Source organism: Amblyomma mixtum, chromosome 9 (assembly GCF_055824585.1).
Source record: "Amblyomma mixtum isolate Tamu chromosome 9, ASM5582458v1, whole genome shotgun sequence".
NCBI lineage: Eukaryota > Metazoa > Arthropoda > Arachnida > Ixodida > Ixodidae > Amblyomma > Amblyomma mixtum.
The window spans coordinates 83,570,353-83,597,794 of record NC_143020.1 but is presented as its reverse complement, the minus strand read 5'-3'; the positions used below and the strand labels follow the sequence as shown (position 1 = coordinate 83,597,794).

Here is a 27,442-nt window from a genome sequence, read left to right as displayed (position 1 = left end):
TGCATGTTATACAATATTATTTACAAAACGGCAGAAAATACAGTTGTCTTGAAATTGCAGATGTCAGAAATGGCAGCGATGGAGGGAGGAAGGTCGTTCCACTCTGTGCTCGTTTTGGGAATGAATGAATTATGACACATTTTTGTTCCGGAAAATGGAACAGCAACTTTAAACGTGTGGTCAGAACGGGATGATATGTATGATGGGCGAGCAAAAAGATGATCCTTTAATACACGGTTGTGATGATACATTCTATGGAAAAGACAGAGTCGAAAACATTTACGGCGTGAAGAAAGGTCTGGCAGGGTAAGGGTGTTTTTCATGGAAGTAATGGTGGCGTGACGGGAATAGTTAGATAATATGAAACGTGCTGCGCGATTTTGAATGGATTCAAGTGTGTTGATTAATGGGATTTGACTGGGATCCCATACTGCGCCAGCATATTCTAGCTTCGGCCGCACTAATGTTTTGTAAAGTGTTAGTTTTACTGGTAGAGGCGCTGATGATCTCCTCCAATATTAGATCTCCTCTAGTTCATCTTCGCTAGCGCAACTGTTTGACTCGCCTGATTGTTGTGGTCATCTCTCAGAGCGCGTGTCAATCAGATCTACCCAGAAAGAAGGCTCTCAAATGTTCCCGCTTGTGTTTACCCTTTACCTGGCACCCCTTTTATTTGTTTATTTATTTCATTACCCTTAGGGCCCGAGTGCATCACAGAGGATAGCGGGTTACGTACAAAAGTGAACCACAAAAATACAGCAGTATATACAGATATAAATCGAAATATAAATGAGGCTCAAGAAAAAAAAGAAGAGAAAGGTTGCATCAAAGCATTAAACCAAATGAACAGCAATTGGAGAAAGTACAAAAAACAGAATAAGCATACAAGGCATAACTGCCACTTTTGCAAACATGAAAAAACAACAAGAGAGGTCACGCTTAAAAGGCATTAACATGCACGTATACAGAAAGAGAAGAAAAACATTCTTAAAAAGATTCGCTGGATCAGGAAAATAACTAAAAAAAAGCAAAAATGACAATGCGGTAGTTTCTTGGATATATGTCAGCAGCAGATTGGTTAATGCAAACTATAATGCAGAATTGCCACAAACTTCGCTGGTAGATCCGGTTTCAGCGTTCTCCACACAACAAATATCCGTGGCTTCCCTCCTTTCGTAATCAAATCAATGTAATTGCACAACCTGGCGGTCTTACTTTTAAAGCGAGAGCTTTACTGGCCTAGTGAAATCAAGGTCATCGGCGCCGCAATTTGACCTTCAAGTGGAGGAGCGGTGGTGGAGTGGCAGTCACGTGACACACCACGTCACTCGCCTAGCCGCTAGTGATGCAAAACTATCGGAAAATTGACTATCGATGATATTGATAGTTTTTTTGAAACTATCCATAGTGTAAAAAACTATCGATAGTGCTACTATTGAAAGACTATCGATAGCAATACTATCGATTCTACTATCGAAAGTGTTACTATCGATAGTATCACTATCGATAGTATTACTATCGATAATGTTGCTATCGATAGTATTACTCGCGATAGCACCGCTATCGATAGCGGTACTGTCGCTAGTAACACTATCGATAGTAACAATATTGATATTACGTATTTGTTGGCCAGCGATATAACCAAAACATTTGCGGTAGCTGATTGGTTTCACGGTCTCATGAGTATTAACGGTCCTAAGAGAGTCATGCTATGAGGGATGCCGTAGTGGAGGTCTCCGGGTAAATTTCGACCTGCTGTGGTTCTTTACGTGCACAGGGAAAGTTCGAAAAATTGCCTGGAACTGCATCCGATGAAAGAACAGCACAAGTTGTGCTGGCTTACACGACACCATCGTGAACTGCAGACGTCGTCTTGCTGACGTAACCCTTGCAGAAATGCTTTTCGCACCCATGCTTCGCAACTAGGACATTCTCACGCTAATATTTTATCCAGCAACTTTGTGTAGGGAACGTCTGCAGAGCTCAGTGATGCATAGGCCGCGAAAATCGGCGAGTCCTGTCAGATACTCATACCATCACCTCCATATCACATACTCGGGAAACCAAGTTTAGGAAGCAATGGGTACGCGTGGTTGATTTTTTAGATTCGATAGAACTATATATAACAAGTGCTGTCGATACGGCTATCGATTGTACTATCAACAGAACTATCGAAAGTACTAACTATCGATAGTACTATCGATAGCGCACTGTCGATAGTATTATCGATAGTCTTTTTTACCATCGATAGTTCGATAGTGAATCAACTATCGATAGTATCGATAGTACTATCGATAGTTTTTCATCACTACTATCCGCTGCTGCAACCGCGCGCCGCCACCGTGCCGACCGCTGCGCCGAACGCCACCTTGGCAACTGTGGCCACGTGATTAACCACGTGACCTGCCGTTTGCTGAATAAAAGAGCCGGCGCTGCTCTCACAGCATGCGCATTGATGTTCTCGATCGCTATGCACGTAGCGAGTCTGCCGGAGCTGTCTGCTTCGTCAGAACGATTTCGCTAGACCACGCTTAGCTGAGCTAAACTGCAACCATCTTTTCTATATTGACAAACCAGGCATTGACAAATGAGTATCCACAGTGGATCACTTCGGCATCTTCTTTCGCACTCGCAGGAATCGCTCCAGAAGTTCTAGTCTGTGGTTTATTTCCTTTATTTTTTATTCAATGGTTACCGCGAGGGCACTAGGGGAGCTACAAAGTCGAAAAGCACTCCTTTATTTACACAATACACTAACTGACCTGAAAGCCGATTCCATTCGTTGATGGAACGAACAAAAAAGTAAACTGCCATGATGGCAGTTCTGGCGCGGTATTCTAGAGTCTTAGAGCAATGGTCAGTGCGAGCAGAGATGTAACCTAACTTATTTCCCGGGGCTGAGCACTGCCCCGTTATGCTAGAATAGAATAGTGTGCGCCACATAAATATCTTGACAATCCATTTTGCGCATTCACCTCCAGCACGCACTAATGGAGGAAGCGAGTATTTGTTAGATACTGCCTTTATTTCACAGGTTGCGCCAGGTTGCAGGTTGCGAGTCATGCCCAGACCTGTAACATCTGTTTAGCATCTAAGTTTGTTTTATGTGCTTCAGCTGCTCAACGCCACTAAATAGAGTATTTAGCGATTTCATAGAATATTAACGATATTTATTAATGTGAAAGCATGATGTGCCGTACGCAAAAGAAAATCCTTCACCGGAACTTGTCCGCAGGACGTGTCTTCAGAATGTGTCCACAAAATGTGTCAACAGGAAGTGGTACCTCTCACGGGACCTCATTCGAAAAAAGAAATTATTCGGCATTGATATTCCACCCCAGGCCCTCAGCGTGCTAGGCGGGCATGCAGCGCAGCATGTGCTACGAATGTTTTTTTTGTTTTTTTTTAATAAAAGTGGGGTATAAACAATTAAGCACTGTCGTTGGTTCAATCATGTTAGGGGGGCACGAAGCGAAAGCGTTGTGGTGTGTACCACGTAAAGTGTGTTGGGCATGTTTACTGATGTTACACAACAATGACTAGCAAGAAAAAGTTGCCTACGTCATCCAAGGGTCACGTGATAAGTGTCACGTGACAACTATGATATGAAAAAAAAAGTTGCCGAAGTTCAAACGCAAATTCTTTCGCATTTATCAAGTGCAGGATACTGCAGTGCTCTCTAAGTTTTATTAAAAGCCGGGTTAGAACCGATGGACTTTGCTAATCTTTTCAGGCTTGTTTCGTACACGCGGATGGAGCTTAGTGCACCTTTGCGCGAGACAATTTTTCGTTTCTTCTTTTTTCGTGATTGCTGTCTTTCAATTTTTTAGGGCATTCTTGCAAGCTAACTTCACAAGCTTGCTTCCCAAATTACTGCTTTCATCAGATTTTACAGACCGCCCGTTATTACACCGGTATACGCAGGAGTATTTTGCTTGACTTTCTTTTATGGCAGTTCTGTTCTCCACGGAGCACTTAGATTCTCTTTCTCGCCACAACGTTTACAAAGAAATGATATCGAAATAATACCTATGGGACAGAAACGTGGAGGCTAACAAAGAGGGTTCAGCTTAAGTTAAGCACAACGCAGCGAACTATGGAACGAAAAATGATAGGTGTAACGTTAAGAGATCAGAAATGGGCGGAGTGGGTGAGAGAACAAACGCGGGTTAATGCCATCCTAGTCGAAGTCAAGAGGAAGAAATGGGCTTGGGCTGGGCATGTAATGCGAAGGCAAGATAGCCGGTGGTCCTTAAGGGTAACGGAATGGATTCCAAGAAAAGGCAAGCATAGCAGGGGGCGGCAGAAAGTTAGGTGGGCGGATGAGATTAAGAAATTTGCAGGAACATGGTCGCAGCAGCTGGCATAGGACCGGGCTAATTGGAGAGACATGGGAGAGGACTTTGCTCTGCAGTGGGCGTAGTCAGGCTGATGATGATGATGATGATGATAATGATGATGATATCGATGCTCTTTCTGCTTCTACTACAACTATATACCTACTTTCGTCTCGGGAAACAACGGATTGGGACGGATAAGCATGTGGTCCAGAAGTGGAAGGGCTTCAGTTAGTTCGTTATGCATAGTGAGGGTGAAAAAGCACACAAAAATAAGAGGACAAAGAAACGCAGACACACGGTCTTATTAGAATTTTTAACCGCTACAACAGGCGGAAATTTTCGAATAAGTTCTGCCTCAGGTTCGCATACATGTTCGGCCTCAGGTTCTAAGCAGTTTTGGGTGAGGCTGACGTGAATTTTCCGAGTATTGGCCTTAAAAGCCTTTCATCCTTAACAAAGAAAAAGGAAAGACAAGATTGCGGTGGACTAGTATATACTGACATTAACCAATATGTTTTCGATTGTGTTAGAATGTGTATCGCACCAATGGGAAAGTTTTCATACTCTGCACGTATCTGTATCTAACACACTATATTGGCGCATTCGGGTATTTAGGGATTGTAGTAACGTTACCGTAAAAGAAAAGACGTGACCGCAAAGTTAAGCGATATGTACTGATTCTGAGCTATGACTGCCCGAAAAGCAACAATTTTAACTTTCAGCGAGAATATTTAGTGCTTACTTTCACTAATCATTGAATGACGACGTACGCGTTCTTTCACACGTACGCTTTCACAGCAGGAAATGCAAGCATTCCCGTTACGGGCTCCTAATGCCTTCTTGCAGCCGCGTTCATTACCGTACGTGTAGAAGCTCACCAAGAACGTCGCGAGGACTACGTGACTTCATACTTTCTGCCTTCCGTGCTCAGAGCTTTCCTTCCTTCTTCCACATCACATCGCAGTCCCATCGCGCGGTCGAGTGAGGAGATTCCATTGTCTCCACTTGCCCCTTACTACCATTCTTTCCTCTTTCCACTCAGAGCCGTTCATTGTCCCTACAACAGGCGCAAGGTCAGACGTAGACGCGCCCCTCGCTCGACACGCGTTCAGCATATCTGGCGCGAAGAATGGCCGAAAAGGTCGAAAGCAGGTGAAGGATGTCTACTGCTAGCAGGATGTCTAATAGTGGGCGGAACAGAACAGTATGCACGTAGAAAATAATGTTCCAACGATTCACAACGACGGGATGGTGGTAGTGAAAGAGCGGGTATGCGCGTGCGCTCTAATGCAAAAGGAAGAAAAAATTGTTTTCAAGACTACTTGTGTTTACCATCCAAACCAAACCAAGCATTTGTCCTTCCTTTCAGCATTCTCAGCTTATTGAGGCCGAAACGCGTTCAGGTCCCAATTGCGATCGTACTTTCCGAAATTTATTACTACGGCGCAAATCTCGAAGCAACGTTCCGATTTTTAATTAGAAATCTTCCTCAAACTTTACATTAAAACCATCTCTGAACTCTTTTAGCCTAAGTACGGTCCAGTCCCTGGCGACTTGACGCCACACAAAAGAGGATTCCTACTCTTACGATTATTTATTTATTCTGGTTCCTGCAGAGCCCCAAAAATAGGCATTATTATAGGAGGGAAAGAACAGAACTGCAATGCAGTTAAAACAGTACGACATATCACAAAAAGAACAGCGTGTGTTTTAGCGGAAGTGCCCAGCGAATCCGGTCTTCTTTCTCCGCAGTTTGCTGAGTGGCTCCTGTATGCAATTTAGACGCACAACACCCGTCCATTAGTTTAGCGTAAATAACAGACAGCTTTTGTAGTACCTTAAGAAGGTGCTGCGAGCCCTTACCATCACTGTGGGTGGGCCAGAACGAAGGAGTAATCTTGAGGTAGAGCACATTTTAAGCTTTTCGACTCATTATTTATTACTCAAAAATTTACGTTATGGCTGTATATATGTCATAAACTTCGGTGCTTAAATGGTTTCCGCTCATTTTCTTGAGATCTATACCATCACCTTCTTCCGCACATCGAATTCTGAGATTGGCCTCTGGCAACTCGTCACACATAGCGGAACGTAACGCAGCATACTATCCACCGCCCGGCAAATGTCTCCCACTTTCATACAAACCCAAAGCGTTCCCTTGAGGAGACGTGCGTCTGTCAAGGACTTTTGGTTACACCGTTGCTGCTCGCCGTATCATCTGTATGCTCGACGACGATCGCCATGCCTTTATCTTCCGTCTCCATTTCAACATTCTCATTAGTAAGGCAATGAACAGAAACAATACAAGTTGGACATCCTGCGCTGTGGTTAAACTGAATAGTAGCTATGAAGACGACAAAAGAAATGATGCCGAGAAGTTAAGGAAGAAACTGAAACAAAGTTTTCCGCAAGAAAAGCAATAAATGTGAGGGGGAAATTAGCTTCTAATTACTTTTTGCCACTCGCTTAAAACCCCCTAGCTCACTTTACCGACTGGTTCTTTAAACCACCCCTCTGTGGGCGTGTTCTATTCATTCCACATAAAAGGAGCTGCAGGAGCGTCGCTTGGAGGAGCAGCTAAGTCTACCAGATATAACCAGTAGAAGATTGCCAGAAGCACAAGTCAAGGAACTACGAATGGTTGAACCTGCACATTTTGTTGATTTTAAGTCAAGATAATAGCGTGTTCAGATCTCCTCTGTGGTCTACATAGTTAACTTTCCAATCAAAGCTCTCCCTATGTGATATGTCCCGCTGAGGCGGTTTGTGCCAGGACGATGTGCTGACTAAGCAAAAAAACAGCGGCTACCCAAAACCTATGGAAGACCATAGTTGAGTTGAAAATATACCAGTTAATCAGGTTACATTCTTGTGAAGCGACAAAGCCGGGGCCTTTCTAGACTGACGTTTCCGCAGTAGTAATCTTCAGGTCGGAAGTGCCTAGACAGACTGCTACCTCTCATCTTCCTTCAATCCCCTGAATTCTAGAAGATCCAGAACCCATTGCTTCCGCTGTGAAGATGCCAACCGTTACTCAAATGGCCGTTCCGTTGACTGCCTTGATTTGGCTCGCTGGTTGGAGATTACCGGAAGCAGCGCTGGAAATCGTTACGGCAGTAGGACTTGCAGCGTTCGCCGTGTTTGCGTCGTATTGGTCGCTGTGGCACGTTCGAAGACTGTTCCTTAATGGATTCATCAATCCACAAGGGAAGAGTGTTTTAGTAACCGGTGAGTGGATTACTTTCCTTAATTTCTCGGTCAGTTTTTGCTATAGCTTTGTTTATACGATTATGGGCATGTTGAACGCTTTGCGGGATATTTAGGGTTGTAACTATGCGTAGCTGCCGCTATTCGTTGGCATAATCATGAATGATCAGACTTGATCCAGTCGATTAAAACTTAACTCGGTGAATTTATTTACATGTTAAATACAAAGAATCAATAGCAAGCAACTGCACATCTCTCGGAACGCTCGAGCAGCCAGCGAAGCAAACTGCTCGTCGTTCGGCGTCCGGAGTACAACTGGTTCTCCCCACGCTGTCCAAAGCCCCTTCCAACCGCGGCACCTTTGGGGGGGCATCGGCGCCCGCGCTCACACAAAGAGCTTCCGCTTTGGGAGAGCCGGCAAGGCTCCCAACTGATTTCTTCGGAAGACCAGAGCGCGAGCCTCCAAACGCCCCCCCCCCCCCCCCCCCCCCCCCCGGCGCTCCCCGGGCCAGAAGGACATGTGGCGGAAAGCGACAAGTGGGAGGTGGCACAAAAAAAGAAACACTAATGGGCGGTAGGGTGAGCCCGTCCTTGACCGTCGTGCCGGAAGGTCGCAACATTTAGGCCACGTGATAAGTAGGTGTTTTACGAATTGGAAAAACAGCGCAATCAAAGACGAGACACAAGAGAAGGACACAACACCAACACAGCGCTGGTGCTGTGTCCTTCTCTTGTGTCTCGTCTTTGATTGCGCTGTTTTTCCAATTCGTAAAACATGTACCAACCAGCCCGTATTTACCCTCTTCTGGAATAAGTAGGTGCACTACACGTGTCTTTCAGAAGTACTACCGTTGCTCCAGTTTTGCAGCGGCCCTAGTAATGTTCCGGAACTTTGATGTACAGTCTTTGTCGAAAATATACAGCCCAAGGGGTTCGCTTTTAAGCCGTGTAGCGAGGCTCTTGCGCATTTGGCCGTCCTCAGCTTGGGAGGTTTGAGGACTTAAGTACTTCCGGCCTTCGTGAGATTAGGGTCCCTGAGTATGCAATACAAGCCGCGCTGCAGGGCTCAAAAGCAGACCTCATGGCCTGTATATACTTGACAAAGATTACACCAATTTTCCCAAACCGCGGAAAAAGCGGCCTTGCTGGTGAGCGCAGCATCGTCAGAGCGGAGAACTATCGAACTATCGCTATCATCCTCTGAATGACAGTAACTCTACCTATAGACCCAGAAGTGGTTAGAGCCTAGTGGTTACTTTTGGCAAAAGCGGTACGCAGCAGTATGAGATGTTTTTCTTGAACTTTTTTCATTATACTTAAGAGTGGCTAACAGTGCTCAAAACTGGATACTACGTCTCTTTTTTCAAGATTATTCTTAATTGTGCTGGACTTTTAAAAGACCCTAAACGTCGCACTGAAACGAACAAGTTTGAACCAGTAACTTGTTTTAATGTTCGGAGATTTTCTGCTCTAGTGGATAGAGCCTTTCATTTCATTTCATTTTATTACCTTAAAGACCCCTCGCGGGGTATTACATAAGGGGTGGGATTAGCAGAAAAAGTACAAGACAAATGCTATTTGTGATCATGAACAAAAAATGTTGTTTAGATTGCTTGCAAATGATGAAGGACCGGTGATGTCGACGATATGTTGGGGAAGGCCGTTCCAATCTTTAGCTGCACGTGGGAAGAAGGAGGCTGAAAAACCATGAACCACCTTCATGAACCACCGGCTAACACTGCTTTTTCAAGACTGGTACCACGCAATCCTAGCTTGTAAATTAAAGGTGGATTCTTTATGTGATATTAACCTTAAGTGGCAATAAAAAAAAGCCCAAAAGGAATAAAATTCAGTAAGGTGGCATGAAACACTGTTCGACAGTCAGTACTGCACCCCAAAATTTCTGGACGAAGACAAAGTAATTTATTTCGATTGTGAAATTCGCGCGTTCTTATCGCAAGGGAAGCTTTGGCTGTAGAATAGGAACGTACAGAGGGCAAAACACATGCCTAGAACAACCAAACTCTGTGTTCCGCAGCTCCCAAAGCCGCTGCGACCAAGAAGGCAAAAAATGATGATGAAATTCTACGAGTTTAAAAGCACATGTTTACATCCAGACCCTTTTTAACCAAATCTTATCGCTAGTTATCGCGTGTTACGCCCGAAACCAACTCAGAGCGTGTTCTAGACATGCGTTTTGCCCTCTGTACACCTTCCACGAAGTACCTAAACAGGGACTAACGGGGAACCGCTCGTAAATCTCTTAGAACTCGTTTAAAGGAATTGGCGCCTCGTTTTATTCATATACCAGCTGACTCATTCGCTTCTGTATGACTGTTGCATTTTTCTTGTAGGCTGTGACACCGGTCTTGGCCACTTACTAGCTAAGCAGTTGGCTGCGGACGGCTTCTTCGTCTACGCGGGCTGCTTGGACGCTGCCGGAGAAGGTGCCAAGAGCCTTCGAGGGAGAGCCAACATAGAGGTGTTGCAGATGGACGTTACAAAAGACGACCACATCGAGAAAGCCTTCGAAATAGTAGAGAACACCCTTGGTAAAAGAGGTAGGTTTCTCACTGCGATTTAATGGATCTATGTTCATTCAAGAGGCATTTTAGTGACTCAATAGTGTAATATACAGCGGAGTGAAAAAAAAGTAAGAATTAGTGGTTTGGCGTGGACTGAAAGAAGAACGCATATGCGCGTGAACATTTTGCAATGGGAGCCACCGCGGCGGCTCGATTGTTATGGCGCTCGACTGCTGATCCGAAAGACGCGGGTTCCATCCCGGCCACGGCGGTCGAATTTGGATGGAAGCGAAATTCTAGAGGCCCGTGTACTGCGCGATCTCAGTGCACGTTAAAGAACTCCAGGTGGTCGAAATTTCCGGAGCCCTCCACTACGGCGTCTCTCATAGCCTGAGTCGCTTTGGGACGTTAAACCCCATAAACCAAACCATCCATTTTACAGCGTTACTTTGTCGGTCTTACGACAATCAGACATCATGCAGTGCTCCTTTCGAAGTAGCCTATAAGGCTGTGTCCATCACTTAAGCAAAAGTGATATTATTCATTTCGCTGCTGTAAATATTTGCTGCGTTTCCTTCACTGAGTAGATGCCCGAACCTTCTGAATTGATTATCTGAAATTCTGAATTATATTTATTCGAATGCTTCCTTTCATTTGAGGACCACTTTCATTCTAGAAAACAAGATTTGAAGAAAAAGTAGGTTCGCATTACCGCAGTTAGGCGTCTGTTGCAATCTTTACATTACAAATTTAATACACGCTGAGTTCGACGTCGGCAAACATGCGTTGAAACTCTTTTAGGTGTTTAATCAAAAACGCGATGATTTTTCGACGCTTATTCTGTTCACCAATAATACTTGAACCGACGCTTTGGATCATGCGTAGCTCTCTTCCCGCGTACTAAGTGTCTGATTGCAAGCGAACGTGCGCTGTACTGAAATTAGCCCTTTATTTCACGTAAAAAGCCTTCTTTTAAATGCTTGAAGCTCTGCACTGCAAGCGCTGTTGATGGTTTTCAAGGCTAAAGCCTTGAATCCCTCATCGTGGTCGACAAAAGGTTGTCACTAGAGGTTTCACGCTTTCTCTAGTCAGAGCAGACAAAAAATCTTTCAGCAAAATGGGATTCGAACCAACATCCTTCCGTTCCGCAGCCGAGCGTGTTAATGTCTACACTACTTCCTGCCAACGCATACGCAGTTCTCCTTGTCTAGGACGCTGGAGAGTGTTTCCAGAAAGGCGTCGAATCAGACAGATGCCTCTCAAACGCCCTGTACTGTCTCCAGCATTTAAGATTCATAAACAACTGTGTACTTAATTAACATCTTAATCATACATCAGTGACACAAGCCGCAACACCGCACTAAAGGCTTTCGTCTCACCGCACTTTAGGTCAATAAAGTGACCCCTGTTCAATTAGTTCTTGTTTCTACTGAATGGGAACAATCATACGAAGGCAGATGTTTTGTTGATTTCCTTTCTGTAACGCGCCATGCAAAATTTAGACCGATAATCGATCTGAAAACATCGTAGATCTCATGCTATCACTGTGCCAACTTCTCTTTCGAACTGCAGAGCTCTGGGCAGTGGTGGCAAACGCCGGTGTCCCAAGTCTTGGCTACATCGAGTGGCAGCCCATGAGTCGGATACGCTCAGTGTTCGAAGTGAACACGTTCGGGGTTATCCGCGTCTCGAGGGCATTCCTGCCGCTTCTGCGAAGGTCACAAGGAAGCAGACTCATCGTCGTCACTAGTCTCTTAGGTACGAGCTCTCACATTGAAAAACGTGCTTTCGCCAGTGGTGCCAGAATTCTGTGCTTTAGGAAAGCAGAAATTACATTTCACAAGCCCCTTATAACCGCATGCTTTGCCGAAAAACAAGTTCAAACTGAAGTTCTTATTCTGGACCCCTCCCTGCTTCTAAAACTCACACAAGTGCCGCTTGTGAACGATAGTATATCTGCAAGCTTTCCTTTTTGGATGCTGTTCTATGGAGTTCACAGGAGTAAAGCTGAAATCTGGGCAAGCTGGTATGTATTCATATCGCCCCTAGTAAGCAGGCGGAGTGTCGGACGGCAGCTTAAAATTGATAAAACTCTTTCCAAAGATTTCTGTAGCAGTGGTTTTTTTTTTTTGCGAAAAATTTCCGCGAACTGGCGGTGAAAGTAGTCGAAGGGTGTTTCCTCAGTGTATCATAAAGAGGACTGCAAACAACAGCCTGCGCTGTTGATGCATTATAATTCACAGTTTTATGGCTACAAATCTGATTCAAATCATTATGGGGAATCGGGCGGCTGCTGAAATATTACAGAGGTAAATGTGTAAATTTTGTGTTTTCCGCGTTCCACCGACTGACCGGTACTGCCACTCAGGAGCTGTTCCACATTTATTGCAGGACGAATGTCTATGCCGGCATCCATGACCTACTGCATGTCCAAGCACGCATCCACGTCGTTGGTAGACAGTCTCCGGCGCCAGTACTACTCTAGAGGAGTGCATGTCTGTACAGTCGAGCCGGGCGCCTACAGGTGAGAAGATACTCCTGAGTGCCCTGACTTATGCCCTCAGCACAACGCAGTTGAGCGCATCGTATTAGCCAGATTAAATAAGTTCTACTCTTGGTTTTATATGTAACCACGGCGCTCGAGCTTTCAGCGATTCAATTTTTCAAGAATCGGGGGCTATGGCGGCCACAAGTGGTGCTTTAACTTGCATTTAAATCTTCTTATACTGGACTGTTTTTCTCGTCCTTCAAAATGCGGCAGCTTCCGCCGGGAGTCGCACCCGTGACGTCGAACTCTGCGGGAGGTTACCATAGGCAATTAACTAACCTGGCAGGTATATTGACTTGCCTTTCAAGGGGCAAGACATACTCCGCGGAATAACAGTGCCGCATGAAGAGCATAGTAGCGGCTGCAATCGCCGCAGCCGGTTGTGAACATGCGGCTTCTCTATCAAGGAAGCCATGCATGTACGTTTTCGCACTGATAATAAAAAAATAGCTAACATTCATTTATTATAACCAAACAACCCATCACAAACTTAGCTTTGCAGTGACACACTTTCGCGGCCAGGAGCAGTCATGCGGATTTCATACTAGCTAGTTATACTAATACTGATAATCGAGGCGATTTAAGAAAACAACCTTTCCTGTTTTTCTTGTAAGTCACAAAAATTTTAACCAAAAAGCCTATTGCTCCGTTACAAACATCAGTTGATAGCCAAAAATTGTTCGGTCGTCTTCACAGATAGCGGTTTAGTGACCAAACGGTGTTTAGTTCCTCTTTTACATGAATGAGAATACCTGTTGTTCACAGCGTTAGCAGCACAAGCAAATTTCTAGCAGATGAAAGCCTTCCGCGTCCTCATCGGGCTATAACGTAATCTGAACGTAAGCGAACAGTAAAAAAAAAAACGGCATCATGAACTGAAAAATGATGTAATACGTCTGACATCTAAGATCAATGTAATCATCATCATTATCAGCCTGACTACACCCACTGCAGGGCAAAGACCTCTCCCATGTCTCTCCAATTAACCCTGTCCTTTGCCAGTTGCGGCCACTGTATCCCCGCAAATTTCTTAATCTCATCCGCCCACCTAACTTTCTGCCGTCCCCTGCTACATTTGAATTCTCTTGGAATCCACTCCGTTACCCTTAAGGACCAGCGGCTATCTTGCCTTCATATTACATGCCCTGCCCAAGCCCATTTCTTCCTCTTGATTTCAACTAGGATATCATTAACCAGCGTTTGCTCCCTCACCCACTCCGCCCTCTTCCGATCTCTTAACGTTACACCCATCATTTTTCCTTCCATAGCTCGCTGCCCTGTTCTTAACTTAAGCTGAACGCTCTTTGTTCGCCTCCACGTTTCTGCCCCATAGGTGAGTACCGGTAAGATACAGCTGTTGTATACTGTAGGAATTGAGCTGTTGAGGAATTGTTGAGTTGAGGAATTGAAAGCTTCAAATCGACCCTGACAGCCACATCCGTCTCTTTCTTACTGCCCTCTACAGAACTCCCATGGCCAACCACGACACACTGGCACAAACCCTCCGACAAGACCTGAGTCTCCTGCCGCCTCGGGTTCGTAGCACAATCAGCGACCACTCCCTGGGCAGCCTCAGGAGATCATCGGACATGCTCTACACCTCCATCATGCGGGACGACGCGCAAGAAGCAGTGTATGTTATGAAATCAGCAGTGAGAGACCTCATCCCGAAGGCCTACTACAGGGCCGGTGGGGTGAAGGACATTCTGCTGCGCCGTTTGTACGATGTAGCTCCGGCGGAAGTGACGGATGAAGTTGTGCACATGATCCGCCAGGTTGCCCGAGCTGCAAGGCGAAAAGCCTAGATTAGCGTATTCTGTCCATTTTTAGGCACACAGCAGTATATATCGAAGATTTAAATCAAATCTCTCAAAGATGCGTGCTCTTTATCACATTGCTCTAAAAACTGTGTCAGAGACAAACGGCACATTTTGCTGGGTAACAGAAATGTGATGCGTCTGTAGATCGTAGAGGCAAGCATTTTAACAGGAATGAAACACAATTAAGGAAACTTTTGTCGCTATACGCGATTTATTTTCCTTTTAGAGTTTTCAGTAAAAAAGTTTCAGGATAAAAAAATCTGAAGTTGAGACAGCCCACCAATCAATTTGATAAAATTAAACTCGCAGTCAGATCGTTAATTCAGTCTTCAAATGCTAGTTTCGCATATTTAAGCTGAAAGTTTCGAATATCCTTGATCACCCCGTCAGTGTGATTGTGAAAAATACTGCCTTTTAGACATTTCATTTTGCAGTATGCGCCATTATAGATTTTTCACCCAGCGTCTGCTTTCAGCCTCGCTTTAATGTTTCAAGCGGCCGACAAGGTGTCCAGTAAAATTGCTCTGGCTTCAAGAAAGCAATGTGACAGAGCATAGCAATCTTTTATTTAAAAATATTTATGCTTCTTCATTGTTTATCCAGCCCTCATCAAGGGTATTTCCTTAATTGTAGGTCTTGGTCTAAGGCGCTCTTTACCGACTTAATGTAGAATATGTAGTCTCCACAATGAGGAATTTCTATTGAAAACTTAAGTCGCCGCATGGCGGATATTAATGCTGCAATTTGCTCTCGTTATTTAGTTAAACATCCATAAAAATCTTTCAATTTCTCATATTTCAAATCAAAGACCCAGAACCTTAAACTCGCTCATGAAATATCAAGCTTCTAGTGGTTTTTGGGTAACCAACTTGTTCAGCGAAATGCCATATGTTCTCTGAAAAACAGCAATTTCCCTGGTTTTCTATAGTTTCGCACTGCCCTATGCATCTCTCGAACCGTGATATTAAGCCCTACAAATGTACACAGGCGTAAAAGGGTGAGGGCGCCATATTGTGTCGCACATTTGTGTTGTTGCTTCAACTATTGCTGTAATATACTTCTCGCACGTCACCTATTTTTCATTTATTTATTTATATTTTGCTTTACTGTTCATTCTGCAACGCGGTCATACACTGCGGAAGCTGTAAAAGAAACAAATAAATAAATATGCTCCCATCACTGCTGACTGACTTGTACCCTCCTGCTATAGTAACTATTTAAACGGCTCTGGCATCAGATCTCAAGATAAGAATTATGTGGTCAAGATGGCCGGCTCGCCGACGCTTCTTCATGGCCGCGTTGTCGCCTGTGCTGTTTCTTTCGTTCTTCGTCGCGTTATTGGAGCTCTTTAGTCATGAATACATACCAACGTCTCCAGCTTCTCCAGTTAGAAATTATAGTGTCCGACTTACTACGATCAATAGCTAAAACATATTGTATGCGCGAGCTTAGAACTGGTGCAATGTTGTGGAGGCAGTCTGTGGCAAATAAAGGTAACTTGGGCATAACTCAGGACTATATTTCAATCTTTCTATTCAGAGACACAAGTCATAATTACTAATAATCCTATTTCACTAAAGAAGATGACAGCGAGAGTGTAGCCAATTTTTAAATGGTAGTGTTTTACACAAAGTAAAATATTCATTTCAGCAGAGATTTTACGCGCAATAATTGGTGGAACACTGTTCCATTTAGAATTGAAATACATTATTTAAGCAAAGCAAAGAATAACAAGTGCAGCGTTCTTAAACAGCACTTTTAGTTGCGCACTTATTAGCTGCTCCGTAGCAATCCACACACACGTGGCTTAAAGTTTTCGTGCATCAAAACTCTCCGTAGATTAGTATAACGGAATCCGGAATCGACAAGTGTTCCAAGATTATTTTTTTTCACGAAGTCGCACTGATAAAAATCTAAGTTACCTCGTTGCGAAGGTTTCCAGTGATCAGTTTATTACTGCTAAAGAGGGTTAAAATAAGAGAGGCAAAACTCTGACATGCCTTCCTCGTTTCTCAAACCATTTGTAAGAGTTGACCAATAGCCATAACGAGGGCATCCTTAAGGTACTAAAACAGACACGAGAAACTAAAAGCTGAAAAGCACCTGCATTATTTGGTGGCACTCGCTAGTTAAAAGTTAAGTGGGCAGGTTATCGGGGTTTAACGTCCCATAGCGGCACGAGGACTATGAAGAACGCCGTAGCGAACGGCTCAGGATTAATTCGACGATCCGGGGTTCGCCAAAGCCGCTAGGCCACCGCGACGGGCCTGCTAGACATTATGTATAAGTTTCTCGACCTTTTGACGACCGGTAGCTTTGCTGTTATTGCAGCACGACGCCGAAGGTGCGCATATTTCCTCACCCTACCATGGCTTCCCCGGTCGCGCTACGGGAAGGCATTTAGATGGAGGGGTGGGGCCCGACCTCCCTCGGTCGAGTTCTTTGCTCGTCTGGAAGAACGCCGTCAGCAAAGTAGGAACTCATAATGAGCCCGCCGTCGCAAGCAAAAGAGCCTAGATATCTCCTTGCGTCGCACCACTCCGCACGGAATGGAAGAAAAGGGGAGATCTCGGCAACATCAGCATTTGGTTCACCAGTGCCTCAGAAGTGCGCATGTGCATGGAAACAAGACGTAACCAGCCCTCAAACAAGTACCTTAGTGAGCATGGGTGTGCCCAAAGCGAAAACTGCTGTTTGTGCAGGTCGCTTCAGCATGAAAGGAAGAAGTTAGTTTTAAGATAAGACCGAACTGTGTCGTTATTTCTACACTATATTAAAAAATGCCATGAGGATAGTACTGGGTCTGCTGCCAACAACTCGGAAAAAGTTGAATTAGTGCTAGTCGCTCGTGGCTGTGGATGAACATTAAAGATTACCTGAACGCTAATCGTGTTTTCCTTTGCATACGACTAAACTAAGGAGTTCCAGCAGTTCCCCTCCTGAAACTCGGGCGAACCTCAGCCTGTCCACTTTACTGGCCGAAATATTATTTCTGGCTTCGCCTTTGCTAGTGTGTCGCACGTGCGACAGTTGTTACTAGAACGCCCTCGCATCTAGTGCCTCATATCAAGCGCATGTCTGCGGCACATATTTGGTAGGTATACCTCTAGGAGCAGGACATAGCAGCAGAGACAAAAAAAAGTCATACCCGATTACAAGATGTGATGGGGCAAATCTGCCAACAAAACATTATAGATTATGCAGTTCCCTATTAACCTGGTGGATTTCCCATTGTGTCTTTTAATCCAAATTCGCCTTCACTTTTTACTTCCAGGGCCGCATGGGCATCTGGCGGGCGGGTAATGGGTGCAGGCTTCTGGAGGGTAGATGTTGGTGGGTTTTTTTTAGATGGTGTTAGCATTCCGAAGGGTGAAGATGTATGGTGGTGGCTTTCTGGATTTTGCAGGAGGCTGCGTGGTGGTGGGAAGAGCTTCTGAAGGGTAGAGGGGGGTTGTTAGTTGGTCCAGGTATGCAAGAGGAGGGGCGGGGGGGTGAATTTTATAAGAGTGTGGAGTGCTTCCGGAGGATTTGGTCTCCTCATACGCTGATTATTGAGGATTATACTGCGATCAGAGTAAGAAAAAACTACGAACTAGCCACCGAAAAAAACGACGTGCTTAAAAAAAACGAATTCTGAACAAGGAAAATTGAAGAAAAGTTCCTTTCAAGCGTGCGTACCCAACAAGCACAAAACTGTATTATGTACTATAAAACCGAACAAAATGGTCAAATGGTTTTACTTACTTTTTACAATGGGATTGTTAAATTTGTTTTACAAAAGTTGATTATGCAAGAAACTGTACGGTGAAAAAACCGTTCTCCTGTAATAATTTTTTTCTCGTGGTTTCATGGCTCCTTTACTTCCAATTTTTTTTTACTAACATATTTTAATGAACCTGCTTTAGATGTCCTTAAAAAGGCATTAGACAACTTGTCATATTTTTCTGCCACGAATGCATGGACTGGGATAACTTAGACGGCACGGCTGAACCAGAGTTCCCATCTCACCAAGGGTCGTATTCTATAAGCTCTCCATTTCCCATCGATTCGGTAATTGGTCAGTGGTGACTCAGATACACCCGCTGCTTTCAAGCCTCTGTGGCAGACGACCCGGCCATAGGTTAGATGGCGTCCGGACCTCATCATTGGCTGCGATACTCAGCTAATGGCAGCCAGTGATCAAGTGCGCTCGCCTGCTGTTGACCGAGCGCTGCGATGCGCCTCGCCATTGACTCCATATTGCATCCAATTTCAGCCAATGGTAAGGTCCGGCTGCCAACCGACCAATGGCCGGGCAGCTTGCCGTAGACTCTTGAAAGCAGCCGGTATAACCGAGTCACCACTGACCGAGGACCGAATGGACGTGAAATGGACGACGAAAAATGAACCGCTTAGAGAATACGGTCCCTGGAAAGTTGGCACACGCTTTCCGCGCATTGTTTCACTTTCCGCTTGCGATAATTAAGCTTTGAAGTAGAGTAAATTTTCAGTACCGTACTGCCGTCTCCTCCTACGTGCAAAAAATAGAAAGTTGACGAGAGCACCCTTTTGTTTTGCAGTTTTCTTTTTAGACAACAAAAGGCCCAGCACAGGCAGTGTGCCAAGTACGACCCCAGAAGCCCCCGCTATTCCACGGCGCCTAACGTTTGCTGTACCGGCGTGGTGCGTGTTTAACTTCCTCATCACTTGGGACACCTCTTCAAGGAAATAATGCGCACCACCCACGAACTTCCAGAGCGAGTAGCTGTTACTACGGGACGTTTTCAGACCGTCGCGTGTGGAAGACATGGTCACTGTGTCTCAGTTAACGCTTCCAGCAGCTATTTTGCTATGGCTGCTGGTGTCACAATCGCCTCTACTGCTTTCCGCTGCGACAAACGTGGGCCTAGCGCTGCTGACGCTGAGCTGCGGATACTGGTTGCTGTGGCATGCTCGTCGAGTGTTTTTCAATGGACTCATCGATTCCAAAGGAAAGGCCGTTCTCATCACGGGTGAGTGCGCTGGAAATGTGTTTGATCCTATAGTTAGACGACGCTCACAGAGACACGCTCTTTGAAGTCTGAGGTTTGGGTTGAAGGATGGAGAAATGTTGACGTGCGTTACCTTAATGAAAGCAATTTTTTATTGGCAGACAGAATAAAATGGTTACAACTGTTCCTGCAGGCTCAGTTCACTAGCATTCAAGAGTATATCATGAGCGTTACACCTGCTCTAGCGTTGCACCTGCTCAATGTTTGATCTCTCATTTATCGCCTCTCTATTCTCGGGGTTTTTATTCTAAAATATAGTGATTGCGTGCACTTATCTGAACTGGCTCTGCTCTGGGACTCTGAATCAAGACGTCGCTCTCTTTAACATAGCGACGCTTTGTACCTAGGGAGCTGTCCTAAAATAGATCTCAGTTATGATACCTTTTAGAAGCCAGAATAACAATAAAAGGAGCGGGTCTTCTTTCTATTTTGAACCAGACTTTCGCCTTCTAAGTGAGCCTATAAAGAAAACATGCTCTTTGTGCATTTCAGTTTCCACAACATAACATTTCCAGCGCTACCATCATGGAATCATAGCCAACGAATCTGTCTCACAACTTGCCATTTTTTTAATAAAGTTTTTCTTCCTGATCACGTCGTTACTGGGGCATACCAGCTTTACTTGAAGATGTGATAATTTAAACGCACATATTATTTCCTGAAACATGGCATTTAAAGCATGCGTCCTTCTTAATAAGGGCAAGCAAACGTACACTTTACGTCCTTATTCGCTACAGAAGTTCAAGTCACTTTCTAATGTCATTTTGAATTTAGCATGGCAGTCAAGCGTTAATAACGTGAAAGAAGGTTTCGAAGTGGCATGCTTGATATTGCGTTTGTAATTGGTTTAAGGTACAGCAATAATTACACAATGAGGGGCAGTTACTGGAGTCAAATGGAACTCTAAGTGTTGCATTACAAGGAAAACGATAACTATAGATGGCGAGGAAAACCCCTTCGTGGCATTGGAATCTAGCCCTACAACTTATTCCTTCATGCAGCTTAATAAGGTGAACAGTAGTCTGTATTCTTTTTGTACGTAGCCACAATCCACTGAGGCGAATCAGGCTGCATAATGGCGCTTTGATCTGAGCTTTGCACTCGGATGAAAAATATCTAGCGGTTTCTCTTTTCACTTGGGGGTCGAATTCCTAAAGGCTTATTAGTTGAAAATGTCAATGTGCCATATTGCAGTGCAGTCTTCAGCAGTATGTTTTTTTTTTATTTGCGATATGCAAACCATCATGGCATTGCACCACCTGTTCTTTAAAGATCAGCACATGCTATTATTACTTTGAAACAAAATGTTCGTGAATAGTCTACGAAATATAATGGCCATCACTGCGAGTTCTTGGTGCATGCACTCTATGAAAGGTTCAGAGTCGCTTCTATGAACGTCCAGTTCATAACGCTTCGCCTCTCTAATGACGACACGCTGTTCTTTCACGTCTTCGCGTATACCCGCTGGACGTGCAGTACAATAACGCAGTGTGCGTACCGCATGTGGTGCAGGCATTCTATTAAAAGTAGCGCCGAATTCGAAATTTAATGCAGACTTCAACATCAACTGGGCTTACTTCGTTAACCGTTATATAGCACTTATAAAAGGCGGCCCAACTGCGAAAATGGGCGATTTTCACAGCATGTCAGTGCTGTAACTCTCCCTCTTTATGATCATCATCATCATCATCAACCTGACTACGTCCACTGCAGGGTAAAGGCCTCTCCCATGTCTCCCGACCCTTTGACAACTTTCGCCGTCAGTTCGGAGCGTTTTTGCGCAAAACCCACCGCTAGAGAAAGCTTCGGAAAGCGTTTTATTCATTTTAAGCAGCCCTTCAACACTCCGCCTGCTTATTAGGGGTGTGATGCATCTGGCAACGCAGGATGCGGCAGAGGTTTCGGACACATGCTGGCCAAACAGCTGGCCAGTGACGGATTCTTCGTCTTTGCGGGATGCTCGAACGAAAACAGCGACGGAGCAAAGGCTCTTAAAAAGCTGGAGAACATTTTGGTTCTGCAGATGGACGTTACCAAAGAAGAAGAAATCGATCGAGCTTACCAAACAGTACAAGACCGCTTGGACGGAAAAGGTAAGTAATTTCAAGTAGCTGTTGAGAATTGCAGAGTCGTGGATCTTGGTGACCACTATGCTAATACATGACTTTGTATTTCTTGTTCATTTTAAACTGTACAGAATAATTTTAGCGTCGGCTACGACTTGCTTGAATACATATTCCTTAGTACCAGCGCAGTGAGGTGCTTCCAGCGATTACTAACACTATAATCCGATGCAACTTAAGCCTACAGTGAAGCTTCGCCCACATTCAGGACTACCGCACAGAATTCCTCCGTTGTTGAAACTTTTCTTCTCACCTAAACAAGAAGCAGTTATAATAAGAAAAAAAAATGCAAGCTATATAATTTTGATACATGGCTTGTTTAATCTAGTAAGGCACTAAAAAGCTGATTTCGTTTACTGTTCCGATTGGCCAGCGGAGTAACGCAAAATGCCATGAACCGTGGCCCAGCGTTAGCAAGTGCTGTTTTTTTTTAAGTTGCATCCTACTATAATCTGAGTCACAAAGCGGCAACGGTTGAGCGGTGCACACATCCCTTAGGGCTTCAGTTATGAGGCTGTCAATGTTCGCCTGAAGTAGATTTTTTTTAACAAAGTAGCAGTGGTTTACGATTGCTGCTTCGCAGATTGAAACCTGAGTATTGTTTCCCAAGCGTCTGATTGGTTGCCGTTTTTTTTTTTCTTGCCGAATGCTCATTCCAGAGCTGTGGGCGGTAATTGCGAATGCTGGAGTCGCTGTCATGGGCTACATCGAATGGCAGCCTATGAAAAGAGTTCGATCCGTCTTCGACGTCAACACGTTTGGAGCCCTATCGGTCTCAACAACATTCCTTCCTTTACTGCGCAAGTCTCGCGGAAGGCTGGTGTTCGTCTCAAGCTACTTTGGTTTGTACTCATTTTCTGTTCTGTTCAACTGTGCAGAAATGTTCCACTACTGCAAGTGCATTAGTTCGCTGCCACGGATGCGAACATCTCTGAGCGTTTGTGTGTTCATGGTCCTCTTTTTTTTGTGTTGGTTTGTTAGAAGAAACAAATGACGTCACAACTCATCGGTTACAAAAGACAGAACGAAGAACAGAAAGCAGGGGAAATTAGCCACACATGGCGAATAGCTACGCCCTATGGGCACGCGAAAGTGCAAACAGTGAAATGATAACAGGAAAAATAAAACACCTCAAAGATGCCACTTCAGATGAGCCCGAAACGCAGTCCGCGTGCATTTTTCATGAATTTCTGTTTCAGTTGGCTAAGCCTGTCCGCAAACTCCCATGACCGTGCGCTTCCGTGCTTAGTTTGCGTCTCCTTGGGATAAGCTCTGCCCTACACATGCTTTTGCAGGCCTAGAGAATACAGCCATGCACCACGGATCAGAAATCTGACGCATTGTCACGCCATTTCGTTGTTAATGTACGCAGGCCGTCTGACAATGCCCGAGTTTGTGAACTACTGCATGACCAAGAGCGCATTGACCTCGCTGGCCGACGGTCTACGGCGACAATACTTCAACCGAGGCCTGCACGTCTGCACGGTCGAACCAGGAGCATACAGGTTTGCTACTCGTCTAGTCTCACGATGTGATAGACATTTACAATTCGCTTTGAATAACTGCGAAAGTCATGGAGATCTGCACATCAGTGATGCTTACTCTCACTTGTTGTGCATTTCAAGCAAACTAAATGGTGTTCAGTTTCATTCCTTTAACTTCCGTTCCGTCCAGGAGGGGTGAGGTAATCAGACTTGTTGCACAATTATGTTTCGCTAATACTACTTCTTCAGTCGGTTTGTGCCTGAGGAAACTGTAAAGGAGTTACTGGCTAGTTCTTCGGGTACTCGACTCACAACGCAAAAAGATAACGTGCAACTTGCTATGGTGCATGGAAGTCGCCACTTAGTGTCGCGTGCAGTCATGGAGACTCCTTGCCCTAAGCTTAAGCCTTTAAGGTGCAGCTCAATATTTCTAATCAAAATAAACATTATTCCACCGAAATAGTATCTCCAACCTTGAAGAAAGATAATTCATTTGTTTCCCAGTCAACAACAGCAATAAATAACTTAACTTTCCACAGACATCTACAATATTTCGTACGAAGTGTCACAATGGCAGACAGCTGTCAAATTAAAACCCAAGGATTTCACAGATAAACACCCGATGTATTGTGGAATTACTCTCTGTTTCAAGAAGGTACATAACGCTGAAAATTAGGCAAAACCACCACTATTATTACTTGGCGCAAAATTTATCTATGAGTGTCTTCTAAATTTACCTTAGTTTTTTTACCTTTTATTGATGGTCTGAACTTCGTTTTGTTCTGTGACAAACTGCGCTGCAAAAATATACGCATGATTTCACAGAACACCTGCAAAAACTTCTAAAGATGATGCGGGCGCAATATAAACAAATGCCGTTCAGGCATAAATGGTCAACCATGATGGCGACCGTCAGTATATTCACAAAGCTCACTGATTTGCAAGTTATTCGCCCAAAATTTGCTGTTCCGCGTATTAATCACCAACTTTTGTTAGTAGGACCAATTATAAGTCGGTAGGCACGGAAAAGACGATGCCATAACAGTTTTCGAAACGAAGTTCTTCTCTGAAGCCCTCGAGCTCTTCGAAATAAAGAAATAAAGTGAATTTTATCGCACAATATAGACACAACCAAACGCGTTAGATGAGCAGAAAGTTCATCGTATGTCGGCTGCACACGCGTCATTTGCACTGAAGACACTAGGCAAAAGAAAGTGCATTCGGCGATACAACAGTGAGCGGTTCGAAATGAACGGCGTTCACGTCGCAACATGTCACCAGGGAACTTTCTATTTTTTCATTTGCTCTGTTTACGTTTTAAGCGAAAATTTTTCAATTTATTACCACGCGCTGAGAGCTTCAGAGAAGAACTTTCTCTTCCTTCCAATATGTGTTACTGTTTTGTCTTGCCCATAGCTACGAACTCGCCATTAGTTCTAAATGCCAAACTATGCTAATTAAGAGTTAATTAGTATTTTTATTCATGTCAGTACTTTTGCGTTATTTTCAAGGTTACTGCCACCTGTACAGATGCTTTAGTTTGTTCCTGAAAAGAAAATTGTTTTTATTTTTTCCACCCAAAACTTTTTTAGGAACTTTTTAACCAGTTCCATGAAATGATCGGTGTATGGTGAATTCATTGATTTTTTTGCATATAAGCCCTGACTCCAATTTTTTTTCCAGTTCATACTATGCTGGAAATCACAAAGTAGCATACGCCCCAACACAGCCAGAGGTTAACGCCCCAAATGCTTTTCTTTTTTTTCGTAATGTCATATTCTAATTTATTTAGAATACATGTTCCCTTTTTTTTTGCAGAACTGACATGGTAAACCACTCCCGTATGGAAGACTTGTTCGATCATGACTTGAAGCTACTTCCCGAAAGAGTGCGCGAACTCGTCAATGACAAATCCGTGGCCAACTTCAAGCACAGTGCCGACGTGGTGCACATGGCATTTATGAGAGACGACTTGCAAGAAGCTATCGACGCTATCAAGATGGCTGTGCGGGAGCTGATTCCGCGAGCTTGTTACAAACCAGGTGGCCCTCTGCTGGCCTTTCTTCGATGGTTGCACAACATCACACCGTATGAAATGGCAGACGAAGTCATACACGCAGTCCGCAGGCTATCGATGCTGGTGAAGAGAAAGTAGCGTGTGTTTCAGTTCGAATATTTCAGGACTTCTGGACGTTTGTGAGACATTCAAAGTGCGACTTCATTTCGAGCTCCAGACGGGTACGCTGCACTATGGACTGCGCATCGTTGTTGTTCTAGACCTCCTCCAGGACGCAGCAATCGCCAGCTTTGTGCAGCAGCGCCAGCTGTCGGCAGCGCCACCTGTCGCCATCTGTGACAGCAGCGCCATCTGTCGGCGTCCCGCAAACACTACGCGCAAATATGGACATGATTGTATTAAGTTAAAATGACTGCTAGCATCACTAATAATATCAGTGTAGCAATAGCTCTTATACTGGTGCATTGTGTTCTGGTTTTGTGTTGCCAAAATAGTGCTGTATTTCGAATGTCATTTTCTCCACGTTTGTCGCGGGCGTGTTTTTTTTTCTGCAACGTTCTTTTCATTTTTCCCCCCGTAGTCCATGGGTTTTCTCAGTGTATTGCATCATTTACCTCAATTATTGTATTTCATCTGTTGTTTTTGTGATCTTTCCCCCCTACAACAGTGCCCCAATGGGAGCGCTGTAAGTATTTTATAAACAATAAATAAATAAAAAAAATGTCATGTTCATTAATAGTTGATGATGAAGAAAAGATGGAGGTGGATATTTGGACACCTCCGTGATCGCAAAAGCGGGCAAACAAATGCCGATATCGCACGCATGCGAATGACTGTCCGCCTGCTCTTTCGTGTCTAATGTTCGGGGCAGTGCTTGCCCTCCCCCCCCCCCCCCCCCCCCCCCCTCTCATAAAAGCGAACTGAAGCCCGACGCAGGAACATCAGCAAACCGACAAAGCCTGCGTTCTACTGAACCTGGTATTGTGTGATTACTTCGCATCATGTGAAATCTGCGCCCCAGTTTGAACACAAACTCGTCTAAAAGGATGCCGTGAAGAATAGTTACGTCTGAGCGTGAACAAAGCGGTTAAGCTGCGTTCAGCATACACAAAACCTATGCGTGGTGCGGTGTATCATTTGTGTCAAGTTGAAGATTGTACATGCCACGCATTCCAGTGGTATCTACAATATTCAACCACGCCCCTTATATAACGCTTGTGAGGCACAACGACGCAAAGGTTTGTGGTGGGGTGCACAATGAACGAATTTCCGGTGTTCTTGTGCATGAGGGCTGCAGCTGAGACAAGTACAGTAGTTTTATTTTACCCCAATAAAACTATTCGCTCCTCCTCATGACGTCAGAGCTCTCAATATACGTTGTCTCTTGAGCAAAACAAGTGGCGCTTATAAGTGTCAAAGGTTACAAATACCGAATAAAATCCCAGCCCGAAGCACCTATGTACACAAGTCAAAGCGCATGCACAGAAAATACAGGATTATTAGAGCTACAGCCCCTAATCGACAATAAGTGTCAGAACTCATGTGAACAAGAACAAGGGGCCTCACGGACCACTAAAACAACATTACAACAACCTTAGCAGAACGCCTGACAAAAAAAAATAAACTGTTATAGTTCACGCTCTCTGGCCTACACTAAAACCGAAGCAAAAATGAAAAGTGAAGAAAATGAGCATTGAAGTCACCATTTAAGAGTGTAATGCACTTAGCGTGAGCGCGAAAGTAAAAACAACGCAACTTCATTCTTACTTATTAGTCTATTTGCAGTTTACGTGAAGAAATCAGTAAAGTCAGCACGCATACAAACACACAAAACAATAAAAGCCTCGCATGTATTTGGCACAATGTGCCACGGTCAATATCTTGTAACTCTTAAATCACTATTGCGAAACATAGTAAAATATTGCACCACTCCGCTCCTTTTTAGACCGGATGGGCTATTTTATCTCAGGTTTCATAGCTCACCGTGCTCAATCCTTTCAAAACTAGTAGAACAGCGTATATACCATAGTTGTGTTCACAACCGGCACGCATCTGTAACTAAAAGCTCTTTTCGTCCCAGACTAATGCTGCTCATTCTACCATGTTTTTCTGGTTAAATTTTTGAATACAGATATCATATCTTGAACGGTTTTGTTAATGCTTTGTTGAACCGGTTTTGCGCATGCATTCAATTTTCTATATATTTGCTGGCTAGGCAGTAAATAAACGCAGATGAGGTTAGCGCATGTCCTGTGGCAGTCTTTCTTGTGCACGTCTTGTTGCAGCGCTATTGCCGTTTCAGTCTCAAATAGTGCACCATCTAGCCTAAATTGAAGTTCTTTTTAGTA

General features: G+C 44.3%; 2 protein-coding genes across 2 annotated transcripts; both read left to right on the top strand.

The window, feature by feature from the left end:
- The first annotated feature begins 7,360 nt into the window (after positions 1-7,360).
- LOC149329919 (retinol dehydrogenase 7-like) lies at positions 7,361-14,425 on the top strand. Its single transcript, XM_089559321.1, has 5 exons — positions 7,361-7,568; positions 9,902-10,108; positions 11,645-11,830; positions 12,464-12,596; positions 14,086-14,425. Exons 1-5 carry the CDS (start codon positions 7,361-7,363, stop codon positions 14,423-14,425), a joined length of 1,074 nt encoding a protein of 357 aa, XP_089415447.1.
- Positions 14,426-19,219: 4,794 nt separating this feature from the next.
- On the top strand, positions 19,220-25,255 carry LOC149329918 (retinol dehydrogenase 7-like). Its single transcript, XM_089559689.1, has 5 exons — positions 19,220-19,431; positions 21,357-21,563; positions 22,253-22,435; positions 22,966-23,098; positions 24,896-25,255. Exons 1-5 carry the CDS (start codon positions 19,227-19,229, stop codon positions 25,230-25,232), a joined length of 1,065 nt encoding a protein of 354 aa, XP_089415815.1. The 5' UTR covers positions 19,220-19,226; the 3' UTR covers positions 25,233-25,255.
- Positions 25,256-27,442: the final 2,187 nt, after the last annotated feature.

What these genes read in the sequence shown, in the direction of transcription:
- LOC149329919 (XM_089559321.1), top strand. Translation starts at nt 7,361, where the DNA reads ATGCCAACCGTTACTCAAATGGCCGTTCCGTTGACTGCCTTGATTTGG. An exon ending in GAACACCCTTGGTAAAAGAG is followed by an intron (nt 10,109 to 11,644) that starts GTAGGTTTCTCA and finishes TTCGAACTGCAG; the next exon opens with AGCTCTGGGCAGTGGTGGCA. An exon ending in GTCGAGCCGGGCGCCTACAG is followed by an intron (nt 12,597 to 14,085) that starts GTGAGAAGATAC and finishes TGCCCTCTACAG; the next exon opens with AACTCCCATGGCCAACCACG.
- LOC149329918 (XM_089559689.1), top strand. Translation starts at nt 19,227, where the DNA reads ATGGTCACTGTGTCTCAGTTAACGCTTCCAGCAGCTATTTTGCTATGG. An exon ending in GTTCGTCTCAAGCTACTTTG is followed by an intron (nt 22,436 to 22,965) that starts GTTTGTACTCAT and finishes TAATGTACGCAG; the next exon opens with GCCGTCTGACAATGCCCGAG. An exon ending in GTCGAACCAGGAGCATACAG is followed by an intron (nt 23,099 to 24,895) that starts GTTTGCTACTCG and finishes TTTTTTTTGCAG; the next exon opens with AACTGACATGGTAAACCACT.